The sequence below is a fragment of the Hyla sarda genome, chromosome 5, assembly GCF_029499605.1.
Source record: "Hyla sarda isolate aHylSar1 chromosome 5, aHylSar1.hap1, whole genome shotgun sequence".
Classification (NCBI taxonomy): domain Eukaryota; kingdom Metazoa; phylum Chordata; class Amphibia; order Anura; family Hylidae; genus Hyla; species Hyla sarda.
The window spans coordinates 57748307-57764617 of record NC_079193.1 but is presented as its reverse complement, the minus strand read 5'-3'; the positions used below and the strand labels follow the sequence as shown (position 1 = coordinate 57764617).

Here is a 16311-nt window from a genome sequence, read left to right as displayed (position 1 = left end):
CCCCTCTTTATATGTATTAAAGTTTAGCACTGGTATTGACTAATGGATGTTCAGGCCAAGAATAGGTAAGCTCAAATGGATGAGCCCAGGAGATGGTTAAAAGTCTTCCACATAACATCACAGCTTTACATTTTATGGTCATGGGAATTTTTAGGGGCTGTTTTAAGTATTAAGTAGTTGGTTAAACATGATCCGACATTTTATCCAATTTCCAAATTTCAAAAGCTTCTTACTTCCTTACCCATGGGTCGGAAAATCCACCTATACTTGAAGCAAGTTTTATAGTTAGTAAAGTTCCCAGACATCCAAACAGGGGTCAAGTCCTGGGGAAAAAGTGTGGAAACCCAAGATTTCTAGGACTCATGCTAATGGGAACAGTAATCCTGCTGTGAAAAAAGTGCAGGAACTCTGTTCCCATGGATCCCTCCAAGATTTGAGACTTGCATCCAACCATTTAGGCAAACCATGGTAATTTTTGGGCCACTGGCGTGGTAACAAAACATTAAACTTTGATTCATGGCATTGTTATCCACAAGAGAAGTTGTTTTTTATGGTCATTGGCTACCCATGTAACAGAATATATAAACAACTGAGTAATTTTACAAGTGGTTCTGGAATGTACACACAATTTACCAAGGATTTAACTATATTTGAATTATGTGTCCTATCTAATGAACACCACAAAATGAAAGGAACTGTCCCAAAATAACTATTATGATCAGTCAATCAGATGCTGTTATTGTAAGATAAGGAGAGGAAAAAAAGACCTATTGTCAACTGTGATTTGCTCCAACACTTCTTGACATGTAAGTCAACATCCGGTGAAATGCATAAGTGACACTATTATAGGGTCATTTTGTTAGGAAAAGTTAAAGCGGTATTCCGGGCAAAAACATTTTATCCTCTATCCAAAGGATAGGGGATAAGATGTCTGATCGCAGGGGGCCCGCCGCTGGGGACCCCCGCGATCTCCCTGCAGCACCCGCATTCTATGCGGGAGCTGCATCTCCAGTTTCGGAAACCTCCGGGTTTCCAGGACTGGGGACGTGACGTCACACCATGCCCCCTCCATTCAAGTCTATGGGAGGGGGCGTGACGGGCATCACGCTCCCTTCCATAGACATGAACGGAGGGGGTGTGGCGTATCCTTTGGATACAGGATAAAATGTTTTAAAGAGTACCTGTTAACTTAGTACCTCATCCTGATCATGTGCATGCAATTTTTAAGTATCTATCACCCATATTTCACCAAAAAAATTGCATATTAACAATGCTCAATGTCTTTTCCATCTTCTCAAAGGGAGGGGGCATGTCCAAACCCCAAAGCACCTGACAGTGAGAAGCAGAGCTCTATTATAGCAGTGGCGGCACAGAAACGAGGAAATTATGAGTGGTTTCTTTTTTTGTCAGAATGAAAACCTTTTTATATGTTGTACATCTTGGGAAAACATTAATCTTTCTCATTTCTTCATAAAAAATTATCTCCTTTTTATAGAAATCATGGCTTATAAAAAAAGACCACTAGGGGTCCCGATACCATCCAGAATATAAGCCTGGCTGCAGCATCTATTTTGTCCCAGCTGAAGCGCAAGCTAGGAAAAAGCATGAAAACAGAAAGGAAATGGTTACAGGGCTTCATAGTACAGCAGATTAAGGGAGGAAGTGAATTCATGAGGGCGAGCTCAGTGCTTGCCTTGGACACACCCCTTTCTGAGCAGTGGAAGTGAAAATGAGTGAGCAGAAGAGGAGAGGGATTTGTGACCCAAATACAAAAATTGTAAAGAATCAGCATAACCTGGTGAGTAACATATACAAGCATCATTTTTTTTCTGTCATAGGACAGGTACGCTTTTGACCCTCCTTGATTAGTTTTTAAAAATAACCTAATAGTTGTACTACCCCTAAAAGGAGTACTCCGCCCCTAGACACCTTATCCCCTATTCAAAGGATAGGGGATAAAATGTCTGATCGTAAAGGATCCTGCCGCTGAGACCCCCACGTTCTTCATGCAGCACCCGGTGTTCGTTTAGAACGCTAAGTACGGGCGGCGGGGTCGTAAAGTCACTGACACGCCCCTTATGACGTCACGCCACACCCCTCAATGGAACTCTAATGGAGGAGGCATGGCAGCCTTCACGCCCCCTCCCATAGACTTGCATTGAGGGGCGCGGTGTGATGTCACGAGGGGCGTGGCAGTGACATCACGACCTGGCGGCCCGCTCCAAGTTTTCGGAACAAAATGTTCCGAACGCTGGGGCAGCGGAGTACCCTTTTAAGTCTTAAATGTCACTCCTGATTGCCATAAATTTTACCCTTCTTATGTAAGATTTAAACACAACAGGTTACCTCTATGCGAAAGCTTCTGAAGAATAGTCCTCAGACGCTGGATAACAGGGGGGGACACTTCGTACTTAAACACATCTATCACAGGTAGCCGCTGACATCTCCCAAATACTCCATCTATTTAAGGGAAAATAAAAGATATATATTAAAACTTATTAGAAAATATATGTTGTCTATAACTGTACGCAACATTTCATTACTCAGCACAGCAGATAACACAGCACTTAGAATGCAAAGAGGAAAAACATTTAGGGAAAAACCCATGTGATTGATGATTTTTTTCTGTTGAAGTAACATATAAAATAAACAGTGGCAATAAATCTTGTCTGAAAGCACACATTAACATTCAGGAGGCGTATAAATCTCCATCTCCTGAGTGTGGATGACGAAGATATACAGTATCTAGTCCCGCTGATAATGTAGCCGAGGATTTTAATTGGTGTTTGTCTAGTCTGTTGATTGCCGAAAATGTGACAAGAAATGTATTATTTTTCATATCTGAATGTTGTTTTCTCTTACTGGCATTGACAAGAAAATGAGTGATAGTAAAAAATATGAATGATAATGAATGGGAAATGAGTTATATAATTTTACATAACTGGAAATAAGATTAGATAGTATACTGCTGAGAAACAACAAAGCTGAACTTTTTTTTTTTTTTTTTTTACTATTACCGTAAATGAACAATCCAGACAAAACTGTAGTGTGCCAAAACTGTTTCATCATGCATGGATCCCAAATGGTGTTTTAAGATATTAGACTAGGCGTAAAAATACGGTATACTGGCACTGATGTTTGAATTAACAAACAAAGACTGAATTGAACCCCCCGGGATAGTTTCTACAGAAACTATCCCTGATGAAGAAGGCTGATGTCTTTGAAACGCGTAGGAGGCTTTTGATTTTTGCTAGCCACCATAGTGATGCCACAAATCGGAGCACAGTACTAGGCAACATTGCTTGGTAGAGACGCCACCAGCTGGGGCAGTGTCCTGTACAGAGGGTGCTGCCCCCTCATCAATCAAAGGATTTCAATACCGGCCTTATGAATATGGACTTGAGGCAAGTTACTTGTTTAGGTTTTTGTACATTCGCTCTTTTGATTAATATTGGAAATTTAGTACGGGACTGTAGGATACTTGTACAGACTGGAAACTTGGAACTTTGTTATTTCCATCATTCCTGTGGTAATGTACAGAATAGCCATTACGGATACCTGATATATAGATACACATCATCACTGATAACAACACTCAATACACCAATGACTGCTGTGAACTCTAATGTGGTGGACATATAACATTGCCTTTGTATACCTTGCAGTACTGATATCTACTTCTATAAGATATTAGTCTAGACTGTAATAAAATGAGCTTGGGTTTGTGTATTTTTCTACCTCACTTATCATACTGCGATATCACTACAGTATTATTTATTACAACTAAAACGCACACTTTGTATTCATATTCATACTTGAGATTTATCGCAGAAAGTGACCTACTACAAATCTCTCTGAAATAAAAAGTTCATATCATGTGATATCAAACTTTTGCACAGGGGCATTTAGCAAGTGGCAGAAATAATGCAACAATGAGATGCCCAGACTAATCTGTACGAATAGACATGGGCAACAAACAAAGGAGACATTTCATCACATCGGTCCATTTACAAACCAGTCACTTGGAGCCATGTGCAGCGATCCAGAGTCAAAGGCTGATGCCGTATTTATAACAATTTCTTTCCGTTTCTATGCAGAAGGTCAATCTCACACAAGAGTATTAAGGGAGTATTACTGTATTATAGCTGAATGTCCCAGGCCAACCATGGGCTTAATGACCCAAACTCAGAGCATCATAAAGATCTATAATGCTGTTAGCTCGGGTGACTTGACCTGAGGTCAGGGCAGAACACTTGGCTACTAAAGAGAAATGTGTCGGGCAAAAATCTGAATGCTGGCCTTATAATGAGCTCACATGTGACATTGTTGGCATTATACTGTTCTACTACTACTACACTGCCACCATACTTCAATACTACATGTGTGGCAAAACTGCAAATACAATGCCACGTCAGAAAGAAATTGTTATATTGTTTTGCTATTGTTGACAAAAAACTAAAACATTTTTGTATACACTTAGGATGGAGTCAGCAAAAAATGTCAACAAACAATAACTTTATCAAGTTGTTTCGGACATCTACTTTGTACATGGCCCAAACAATTGTTCCAACAAAAGCTTTGGAAATTCTAGAGAACAAGGTCATGGCTTAAGAAAATTCTGATAAGAAAATGGACATGATATGAGGTAATTGGAGGTGAACCTGTGGCAGTATTATAAGGCCTACTTGCCTATTTGCTTAACATCATGGGAAAAGCATTAAAAAAATAGTAAATACATCAGAAAAAGAATTGCATCCCTCAAATCTGATGTCCTGGCTTTGAAGGTGCTATGTGAGCAGAAGAAGTAGTTTAGAGTTTATTTCCTTCCTTGCTGTTCTGCTGCTGAGAAGCTAAAGGGAGGAGATTACACTAAGGCTGTAGTTACAGGTATTTACAGAAGGGACAGCTGCCCTGAGCTTTATGGGTGGTCAGAGATAGGAGGGAAGAGGACCTTTTATGAACAATGTGGATCATCTTGAACAGACACACTGGCTCAGTTTGCAAGTATACAGCCCATTCTTTCCCAGGCTCTCTCTTGTAGTATATAGACACACCCCCTCTCCCCCCCCCCCCCCCCCACACACACAATATTCCTTTGTTCTGTCCTGATTTAGCTGTTACTAGAGACAGATTTTCCCTAACAACTGGCAGTGGGCAGAAGATTGTAGGGAAAGGAGATACATAGTGATCAGGACTTAAAGGGATACTCCGCCGTTCAGCGTTTGGAACAAACTGTTCCAAACGCTGGAGCCGGCGCCGGGAGCTTGTGACATCATAGCCCCGCCCACTCGATGCAAGTCTATGGGAGGGGTGTGACTTCCATTGAGGGGGCAGAGCGTGACGTCATGAGGGGCAGGGCTACGGTGTCACCAGCTCCAGCATTCGGAACAGCTTGTTCCAGATGCTGAGCAGCGGAGTAGCCCTTTAAAAGCTGTGTTTGGAATTACATAGGCTATCACATGGAGGAAAGTTGTTTTAAACAACAGATACCATGTAAAGCTAGGGTGCAAGTCGTTCTTCGGACTGGTTAATGACCCTAAGTATACTTTAAAACTTTTGGCAAAATGGCCTAAGGACAACAAAGTAAAGGTAATACCCATTTAGAACTGAAAACGTGTGTGCAGTTACACCAATTCAGAAGGAATAAGCCAAACTTTCATCAGCTGTGAGGAGTTTGAGAAAGGCCTCAAAACCTACTATCCAAGTTAGACGATGCAACCTAAAATGAACCACGTGTATATAAACTTCTGAGACACTGGGAATGTGATAGATGAAATAAAATATGAAATAAATTATTGACTTTAGTGTTATCCTGCCACTTTACATTCTTGAAATATAGTAATAATCCTAACTAACACAGGGAATGTGTACTAGGATTGCTTCAGGAATTGGGAAAAGTTGAGTTTTAAATGTGTCTAAGGTTGATGGAAACCTATGACGTCAGCTATTTATTTTAATACCTTTTTGCCGGTATTCTGACATATTATAATAGTGCGTTGTATGGAAGATTTCTGATGTGAACATGCTCTCATATCACAGAGTGTACCTCCTCTAAAACATATAGGGGGGTATTTATCAATTTTGCCTGTTGACCGTTTCTTTTTACCCTTTTTTTTTTCACTTTGGTTTTCGTGGACATGCACCAAATTTATCATTTGGTGCAAGTTGTTAGTAATTTTGGCTCAAATGTTGAAATCAGCTGTTCACAGCGTCTTTTACACAGAACTTACCGCCACAGAGGACGCGTATTTTACCCTGTAGAGCGGCCATTTCGGAGTCCCTCCTGCAGTATATCAGCAAGTGACATGAGTTATTTTCTTTTGTGGGGTTTATAGCCACCATGTGAAATGGATTTTATTTTCAACTTGGGTATTTTTTTATTTTTTTACTTTAGTGCAGTGGTCTTTAACCTGCGGACCTCCAGATATTGCAAAACTACAATTCCCAGCATGCCCGGACAGCCGTTGGCTGTCCGGGCATGCTGGGAGTTGTAGTTTTGCAACATCTGGAGGTCCACAGGTTGGAGACCACTGCTTTACCTTTCCTGAACCTGTGCGGCCATGTCCAATCCTGGCTCAATGGAGGGTGAAGGTTCCTCAGAGACAACTATGTCGCAGGATAGTATTGAGCAGCCCCGGAGGCGTCGCTGCTTTCACAAAAAAAAAAAATGTTTAATGTATTTTGACGCCTTTACATTTTCTGACATTGCTAAGTGTGTTTTCCATGTGCAAAATTTCTTGGCGGGGATTTGCGCCCCAAAAAAACGGGATTTGCGCCAAAATTGTGCCAAAGATCGATTGGCGCAAATGATGAATTACTGACTAAAGTTGAAATCACACACAGGACCGTGTGATTTTGAGAAAGTTCTAAAAATGACAGTGGAGAAGATGCGCCAAACTTTGGCGCAAAAAGACTATGCACCAATGTATTGCGCCAAAGTTATGTGAAACAAAACACATAAATCATTTGATAAATACCCCCCATAATGTAAAATCAGAATCATTCCTTACATTTATATAAAGAGTAGCACTAAGAAGGGTTATTACTAGAGATGAGCAAACTTACAGTAAATTCGATTCGTCACGAACTTCTCAGCTCGGCAGTTGCTGACTTTTCCTGCATAAATTAGTTCAGCTTTCCTGTGCTCCGGTGGGCTGGAAAGAGTCTCCTAAGACTGTATCCACCTTTTCCAGCCCACCGGAGCACCTGAAAGCTGAACTAATTTATGCAGGAAAAGCCATCAACTGCCGAGCCGAGAAGTTTGTGACGAATCGAATTTACTGTAAGTTCGCTCATCTCTAGTTATTACAAGCCAATATAAATAACAAGCAATACTGTATATGTGCTTTAAAGCAGGCACACTAAACAGCATAATGTCTCAAATTAGCTGTGGTGTATTTTGTAATTTAAAAAAGGGAAAGAAAATTCTAAAGGAAAATTGAGTAATAGCAAAGCCTCATTTATTTATCTATTCGCCATCGGAACACAATGACAGGCACCTCATCCACAGATCAGGATTGAACCACTAATTATCTCCTCATTAGCCATTATGTGGAGCTTCCTTCATTAAGTCCGCTTCCTATAAGGGAGGGAGAGACGCAGTGTCACAATTGTTAGATTGCTTTTCCATCTCTCATACAAAAGGCTAATGCAATGATTTGACTATTCTCTTTTGTTTTCTATATGAATCTGCACATACAGCGAAAACTCTGCTATTAGAATGTAATCCTAATTAAAATAGCCCAAGAAGGTATAAAAGGGTTATTCGTGAATCATTATCATGCCAATGTTACTGACCGACTTTATAACTGTTTTAAAGTCATTTATAGTGTTTATAGCATAATATATACATATATATACATATATATATATTTTTTTTTTATATATTTCTTTTCCATGTGCCCCTCTTGGTGTTGATCATTTTTGCAGCAGGGTATTGGTTCTGGACAGAATCAGTGTTCTTCCACCTCTGGCAGAAGACAATGTTGTTCTTTCTTAGGCAGGGCTCACACTATGTTTTAAGGGGCTATTGGAGGTGTATGTCAGCAGTAACTTGCCAAAAAAGGTATCCTGTTATTATGTGGGACTCAAAAGTGTGGTCTGCTAAATTTTTGAGTCATCAAAAAATAATAGTATACTCTCGGGAAATGGACCGTACATAGCTATAGGTTGACTACATTCAGTTAAATAAACTGATTGAGCCCATTGGGATTATGCAGTATTATATACATAAGAATACTTTTCACAGATTGCTGACATGTACATAAAATGGAAGGAAGATCTGAACCTAGCCATAATCTTATGCAGAAGTTGTCTTCTCAGCTGGACTGCCATGCTACTGCAGAGGGTCTACTGGCATGATGTTGTACGATCCCGGGCAGAAATACAACATTTACTTTTAAGGTACTAACTAAGTCAGCTAACAGGTGGTGCAGACAGTGTAAGATGTAAAGACTTGGTGCAATCTTAGGGGGTAAGATGTCTGATCACGGGGGTTCCCAACCCATCCCCCCACAATACCCACCGCCCAAGCACCAAGCCACCCCCCTCCCACCCCACCCGCCTGGGACCCCCGTGATCTCCGGGCCAGCAGCTGTGGCTTCCATGTTCACAATGCCATGCCACGCCCACTCCATTCATGTCAATGGGAGGGGGCGTGACAGCTAATATGTAGCCGTCATGCCTCCTCCCATAGACATGAATGGAGGGGGATAAGATGTTTTCCGACTGAGTACCCCTTTAAGACTGCCTAGTCTAAATTTACACTTTCTTATATTAAGCAAAATGTATTTGTGGCCTCATTCCCAGATATTAATTTGATACCCTGTCATGTCATGTCTGGGTATTACAATAACAAATATATACTACAGCCTGTTGAGGGAGCTAATGGTTACTGTATCCAAGAGACTGGAATACAGAAATAGCCAAACTTGTGTTTCCATAACTCCTACAGAAGTGAATAGAAGTTACAGAAACAGCACAGTACAACATATTCGGCTGTGTCTACATCTCTCATTACTTCTGGGGGGTAATAAAAGCAAAGAAACACAGCAGACTCGGCAGTTCCCATAATGGTGGTCATCTCTTTGTTAAGTCCTACCTCACCAGGCCACCTGGGGGCCCCAGGTTTTGATAATGGTGTGGGCTGTAAATCTATCAAGATATTTACGGCCAATCCTCTTGATAAATGTCATGGCTGGTAATAAGCAGAGTCACAAAGTATTGTTATTAGTATAATGCTGCTGCACATCATGCCACATTATACTGATTAAGAATAAGGTCATACACAGACATAATACAGCAAAATGGATGTAAGCAGCAGCAGAAATGCTGTCACATAAAGGTCACTTATTCATTGATTGTCATTACAGCCTCCACTGTGCATCCAATTACATGTAAACTGTTTCTGAAAAGCAAATCACAGCCGTACGACACTAGGAAACCAAAAAAATAAACTGCACATACTTAGACATATGGTCAACCTTACCGGGGTACTCCAGTGGAAAAAATCAGATGGTGTCAGTTATTCAGATTTGTAAATTACGTCTATAAAAATCTTAATCCTTCCAGTACTTGTCAGCTGCTGTATACTACAGAGGAAGTTCTTTTCTTTTTGAATTTATTTTCTGTCTGACCACAGTGCTCTCTGCTGACACCTCTGTCCATGTCAGGAACTGGCCAGAGCAGGAGAGGTTTGCTATGGGGATTTGCTCCTACTCTGGACAGTTCCTGACATGGACAGAGGTGTCAGCAGAGAGCAATGTGGTCAGACCGAAAATAAATTCAAAAAGAAACGAACTTCCTCTGGAGCATACAGCAGCTGATAAGTACTGGAAGGATTAAGATTTTTACAAAATGTAAAATCTGTTTAATTTTCTGGCACCAGTTGTGAGAAAATGTAAGAAAATGTTGGCTGAGTTTAGATGGGGTCTGAATTTATTTAGGTTCTTGGGCCTGAGGTGTGAAATAAATGCAGGACTGAAATGTGGACTGAGTTTAATGTAAGGGTCTAAAAATAATTTCAGGGTCTGCACTGGGGTGTAATATTAACATAGTGGTGTATTCCAGTCCCTAAAAACACAGAACAACTGTCTGATTGTCAGGGTCTGAGAGATCAAGAGGTCAGAACCCCCGAATCACTGGAACGGGTACCAATTCTTCCTGGTAAATGCAACGGTGTGTCGCGATGATCTCCATTCCTAGTCTGAGTTTTTTGAGCAATGTACTCAGATACTGTATCTCAATGTACTCAGCTACAGGCATGGACAAAGTCCAGTGAGTGAGGGTGGGCTAGCACTCCTCTGGGTGTCTGATAGGACAGGAGAGAGCACAGAGGAGTACTATCAGACAGGAGAGAGCACGGAGGAGTACTATCAGACAGGAGAGAGCACAGAGGAGTCCTATCAGACAGGAGAGAGTACAGAGGAGTGCTATCAGACAGGAGAGAGCACAGAGGAGTACTATCAGACAGGAGAGAGCACAGAGGAGTACTATCAGATAAGAGAGAGCACAGAGGAGTCCTATCAGACAGGAGAGAGGACAGAGGAGTACTATCAGACAGGAGAGAGCACAGAGGAGTACTATCAGATAAGAGAGAGCACAGAGGAGTGCTATCAGACAGGAGAGAGAACAGAGGAGTACTATCAGATAAGAGAGAGTACAGAGGAGTACTATCAGATAAGAGAGAGCACAGAGGAGTCCTATCAGACAGGAGAGAGGACAGAGGAGTACTATCAGACAGGAGAGAGAACAGAGGAGTACTATCAGATAAGAGAGAGCACAGAGGAGTACTATCAGACAGGAGAGAGCACAGAGGAGTCCTATCAGACAGGAGAGAGAACAGAGGAGTACTATCAGATAAGAGAGAGCACAGAGGAGTCCTATCAGACAGGAGAGAGCACAGAGGAGTACTATCAGACAGGAGAGAGAACAGAGGAGTACTATCAGATAAGAGAGAGCACAGATGAGTGCTATCAGACAGGAGAGAGAACAGAGGAGTACTATCAGATAAGAGAGAGCACAGAGGAGTACTATCAGACAGGAGAGAGCACAGAGGAGTCCTATCAGACAGGAGAGAGAACAGAGGAGTACTATCAGATAAGAGAGAGCACAGAGGAGTGCTATCAGACAGGAGAGAGCACAGAGGAGTGCTATCAAACAGGAGAGAGCACAGAGGAGTGCTATCAGACAGGAGAGAGCACAGAGGAGTGCTATCAGACAGGAGAGAGCACAGAGGAGTGCTATCAGACAGGAGAGAGAACAGAGGAGTACTATCAGATAACAGAGAGCACAGAGGAGTTCTATCAGATAAGAGAGAGCAGAGAGGAGTGCTATCAGACAGGGGAGAGCACAGAGGAGTACTATCAGATAAGAGAGAGCACAGAGGAGTACTATCAGACAGGAGAGAGAACAGAGGAGTACTATCAGATAAGAGAGAGCACAGATGAGTACTATCAGACAGGAGAGAGCACAGAGGAGTACTATCAGACAGGAGAGAGCACAGAGGAGTGCTATCAGATAAGAGAGAGCACAGAGGAGTACTATCAGATAAGAGAGAGCACAGAGGAGTTCTATCAGATAAGAGAGAGCACAGAGGAGTGCTATCAGACAGGAGAGAGCACAGAGGAGTACTATCAGATAAGAGAGAGCACAGAGGAGTACTATCAGACAGGAGAGAGAACAGAGGAGTACTATCAGATAAGAGAGAGCACAGATGAGTACTATCAGACAGGAGAGAGCACAGAGGAGTACTATCAGACAGGAGAGAGCACAGAGGAGTGCTATCAGACAGGAGAGAGCACAGAGGAGTGCTATCAGACAGGAGAGAGCACAGAGGAGTGCTATCAGACAGGAGAGAGAACAGAGGAGTACTATCAGATAACAGAGAGCACAGAGGAGTACTATCAGATAAGAGAGAGCACAGAGGAGTGCTATCAGACAGGAGAGAGCACAGAGGAGTACTATCAGACAGGAGAGAGAACAGAGGAGTGCTATCAGACAGGAGAGAGCACAGATGAGTACTATCAGACAGGAGAGAGCACAGAGGAGTACTATCAGACAGGAGAGAGCACAGAGGAGTACTATCAGACAGGAGAGAGAACAGAGGAGTGCTATCAGACAGGAGAGAGCACAGATGAGTACTATCAGACAGGAGAGAGCACAGAGGAGTGCTAGCCCACCCTCACTTACTGGACTTTGTCCATGTCTGTGTTTCAGCTTGGTCAAAGCCCTGATTTTATAAGCCATGATTTCTATAAAAAGGACATAAAATTGTCTTATGAAGTATATTAGAAAGGGTAATGTCTTGCCATGATGTACAAAATATAAAAAGTTTTTGTATCTGACAGTGCCCATTTAAGAGTCCACCATTGCCTGTTTATAGCTAAATTCTCTAAAAAAAATTCCCCCACGTCAAACATAACCCTACTGAATCTTTATTATCAGTTTTGAAATAAGTAAATGATGTCAGCTACAAAGTTATTCATCTAATTTCCTACTAACAACACTTACAAAATATTGAATAAACTCTTATCATAAATAAAAAAAAATGCACTGCTTTAAATTGTAATAGATTTTACATCCTATTTGTCTGGAGGGACTGTAGCGTGAAGACATTTATTAGTGTTTCAATAATGTGCAGCCACTCATCTATGCTTTCAATATAATTACTAAAGATGTGTTTAATGGCTTCTGAAGCTGAAAAGAGGAACATCAAACAGCCACCGGGAGAAAAACAGAATAATAAATAAATGAGGGATCGGGGCCAAGGTAGATGCAAAGAATAATCAAGATGTTCACACTCAGGAGAAATGCATTGGTGATGGCACTGCTGCTATTCCTATAATACACTTGTAGAGGTAGATGCATTCACATGGACTCACAGAGTAGTATTTTACTGCATTAGAAAAAGGACTAGATTAGTGCAAGATTATCAGAGGTTAAGGGTTAAACATTAGGTTGCATTGCAGTTGCATCAAGGTTTGTAACTGTATCACGTCAGACAGGCAACTTAATTGTGTGTTTTCAGTCTAGGGGGCCCATTCACACTATGGAAGTTCCATGTGAAATTTCGCTCAGAAATCTTACTTGGGAATTCCACTGCATGAAAATAACATTAGTGTAAATAGTTTTTTTCTGTGACCCATTCACTGCAGACATTCTGAATTCCAAACATGTTTACTCTTTCGGTGGAGTTCTACACGGACTGTTTTGCTATCAATGGTGACAGCGCAGGTCCACACGGACCTAGTGCCAATGGATTTTGCCAGTGCCCATTGCAGAATGAGCTGTTATAAATTAGGACATAGAGACTACATAAACCACAATACTACAGTGGTTTCTCACCCTTAGGATTATTTGGATGATCTTAGCAATGTTGACAAAAATGCTACAACAAAATATGCATACTTTATTACTATATAACCAGTCATCAGGTTAGAAATGTGGCACAAAACTTTTAAGTTTCCCTGTGCCCGGGCTGCAAAAATAAAAACTTTAACTCACCCTCCTACGTTCCCCCGTTGCGCCGGTATTGGCGTCCCGTTCCTCTGGTGCTGCTCGGCTCCCTTCTTCTTAGGCTCGGAACATCACACTGCAGTCAGTGTCTCACCAGCCGCAGCAATGTCCCGCCTCGGCCGGTAATAGGCTGAACGCACTGTCATGTAAGGAGCCGGCCCGAGCTCCCTACATGACTCACATACATGACTTACATAGAGCTCAGCCTATCACCGGCCGAGCCTAAGAAGAAGGGAGCCAAGCAGCACCGGAGGAACGGGAGGCTGATACAGGCGCAACGGGGAAGTGTAGGAAGGTGAGTTCAAGTTTTTTTTTTTTAGTTTTCGCGGCCTGTTCACAGGGAAACTTAAAAGTCCTGCACCGCAGTTCTCCTTTAAACCCTTAATGACGTAGGGCATAAATGTACGTCCTGGTGCGGTGGTACTTAACGCACCAGGACATACATTTACGTCCTATACATGTTCATGAGCATCGGAGCGATGCTTGTGTCATGTGCGGCATGTCCCGGCTGCCGACAGCAGCCAGGGACCAGCCGGTAATAACTGACATTGACGATCGCGCGGATGTCCACCATTAACCCCTCAGATGTCGTGATCAATACAGATACGGTCACTAAAATGGATGATTGGATCGCACGCAGCGCTGCCGCGGAGATCCGATCATCCAGAACAGCAGTCCCTCACCTGCCTCCGCTGCCTTCCACGGGTCTTCTGCTTCCGCTGCCTTCCACGGGTCTTCTGCTCTGGTCTGAGGTCGAGCAGACCAGAGCAGAAGATCGCTGATAATACTGATCAGTGCTATGCCCTATGCATAGCACTGAACAGTATTAGCAATCAAATAATTACTCTAAATAGTCCACTATCAGGACTATTAAAGTGTAAAATAAAAAATAAAAAAAAGTAACAAAAATGTGAAAAATCCCCTCCCCCAATAAAAAATTTTATTGTTCCATTTTCCCCATTTCATCCCCAAAAAGTGTAAAAAATTAAAAGTTAATAAACATATTTGGTATCACCACTTGCATAAATATCCGAACTATTAAAATATAATGTTAATAATACTGTATGGTAATCGGCGTGAACGTAAAAAAATAAATCCAAAATTGCTGCTTTTTTTATAACATTTTATTTTTAAGATAAAACATGTATTAAAAGTTTTATATATGCAAATATGTTATCAATAAAAATTACAGATCACAACACTAAAAACGAGCCCCATACCGTCACTTATACGGAAAAATTAAAAAGTTATAGGTCTTCAAAATAGAGGGATTTTAAATGTACTAATTTGGTTAAAAAGTTTGCAACTTTTTTTAAGCGCAACAGTAATAGAAAAGTATGTAATGATGGGTATCATTTTAATCGTATTGATCCAAAGAATAAAGAACACATGTAATTTTTCCCGTAAATTGTACGGCGTGAAAAGGAAACCTTCCAAAATTTGCTAAATTGCGGTTTTCTTTTCAATTTTCCCCACACAAATAGTATTCTTTGGGTTGTTCCATACATTTTATGGTAAAGTGAGTGATGGCATTACAACGGACAACTGGTCACGCAAAAAACTAACCCTCAAACTAGTCTGTGGATGAAAATATAAAAGAGTTATATTTTTGAAGGCGAGGAGGAAAAAAACGAAAACTTTAAAATAAAATTGTCTCAGTCCTTAAGGCCAAAATGGGCTGAGTCCTTAAGGGGTTAAAGGCTGAGATTGCAGATGCCATAACAAGAGGTCCATTTCCTATAAGTGCTTGGAATCAATTCTCTCCTTCATTATAAGACTTAGGAAGTTTTTGCACATGGTTCTTAGGGAAAAATTACCATTAGGGTGCATGTCGTGTCTTTTGCATAAATCCATTGTAATGAAACAAGCAAATGTTAACAGTGACACCCTACAATGGTCGGTCATGTAAAATAATTTCAGGGTAAAAAAAACCACTATAATCCCTTTTAATCACAGCACAAAAACTGTGACAAGTTAAAAACCCGCTGTAAGCAAAGGCGCGGCGGCCCATTAATGAGCAGTAAAGCACACATGGTATCTTATATGAAGGGATAATGAAAGCAATTTATGGGAAAATTAAAATATGATTAAGAATGGCAGATTATAGCGCGGTCCAGATGCAGAAAGAAAGCAACCAACACGTAACCAGACTCTCATTAATTTGGAAACCTTATGAAATTGGTTTCCTTTCTCTGACAGGTTTTAATATAACGTATCTAAACTAATAGACAGCGTATGTAGCCCAAATGCACAGAAGCCCTCTGAGAAATATAGAAGCGGAATATAATACTGGAACATGTCCATATGCAAAATCAGGTAATGTGAAATCAGCGTATGCCCTGCCAGCTAGGACATATTGTTACATTGACTTCTTAAGCAGCATCAACACCAAACTCAATAAGAAATCATAACCTGATATAGGTAACTCAAGATATTCCGTAGATACTAAACTTTTCATTCATAGTTCTTTTCATTCATCTGGTTTTTTTATTCAAATGTCACTTTATTTTTACAAACTTTTGACATTTCATCCAGACATATCAAAAGTTTAGATTGCACCAGGTCTCAGTCCTAAGACCCACTGCGATTGGGAGTTATAGCTTGGGAAGCAAACAGCAGTGGCCACCTGATCCGACTGATGTACTTCATTATAGTCTATAGAGACCATCAGTTGGAAAAGGTGGCCAGCTGCGGAGTGAAGCACACTGCCAAGCGCTTCACCTGGCTATAGCTCACAATGGCAGTGGGTCTTAGGACACTCTGCCATCTAAACTTTGTTTAAAAATATAACAGTAA

General features: G+C 41.2%; 1 protein-coding gene across 1 annotated transcript in view; it reads right to left on the bottom strand.

Annotated features, from left to right (window-relative positions):
• PTPRN2 (protein tyrosine phosphatase receptor type N2) overlaps positions 1-16311 on the bottom strand; it is a 1048643-nt gene that overhangs the window by 738229 nt on the left and 294103 nt on the right. The window contains exon 3 of the mRNA XM_056519562.1: positions 2347-2460. Within this exon, the coding sequence (XP_056375537.1) occupies positions 2347-2460 (114 nt within the window). The remainder of the gene's footprint in view (positions 1-2346; positions 2461-16311) is intronic.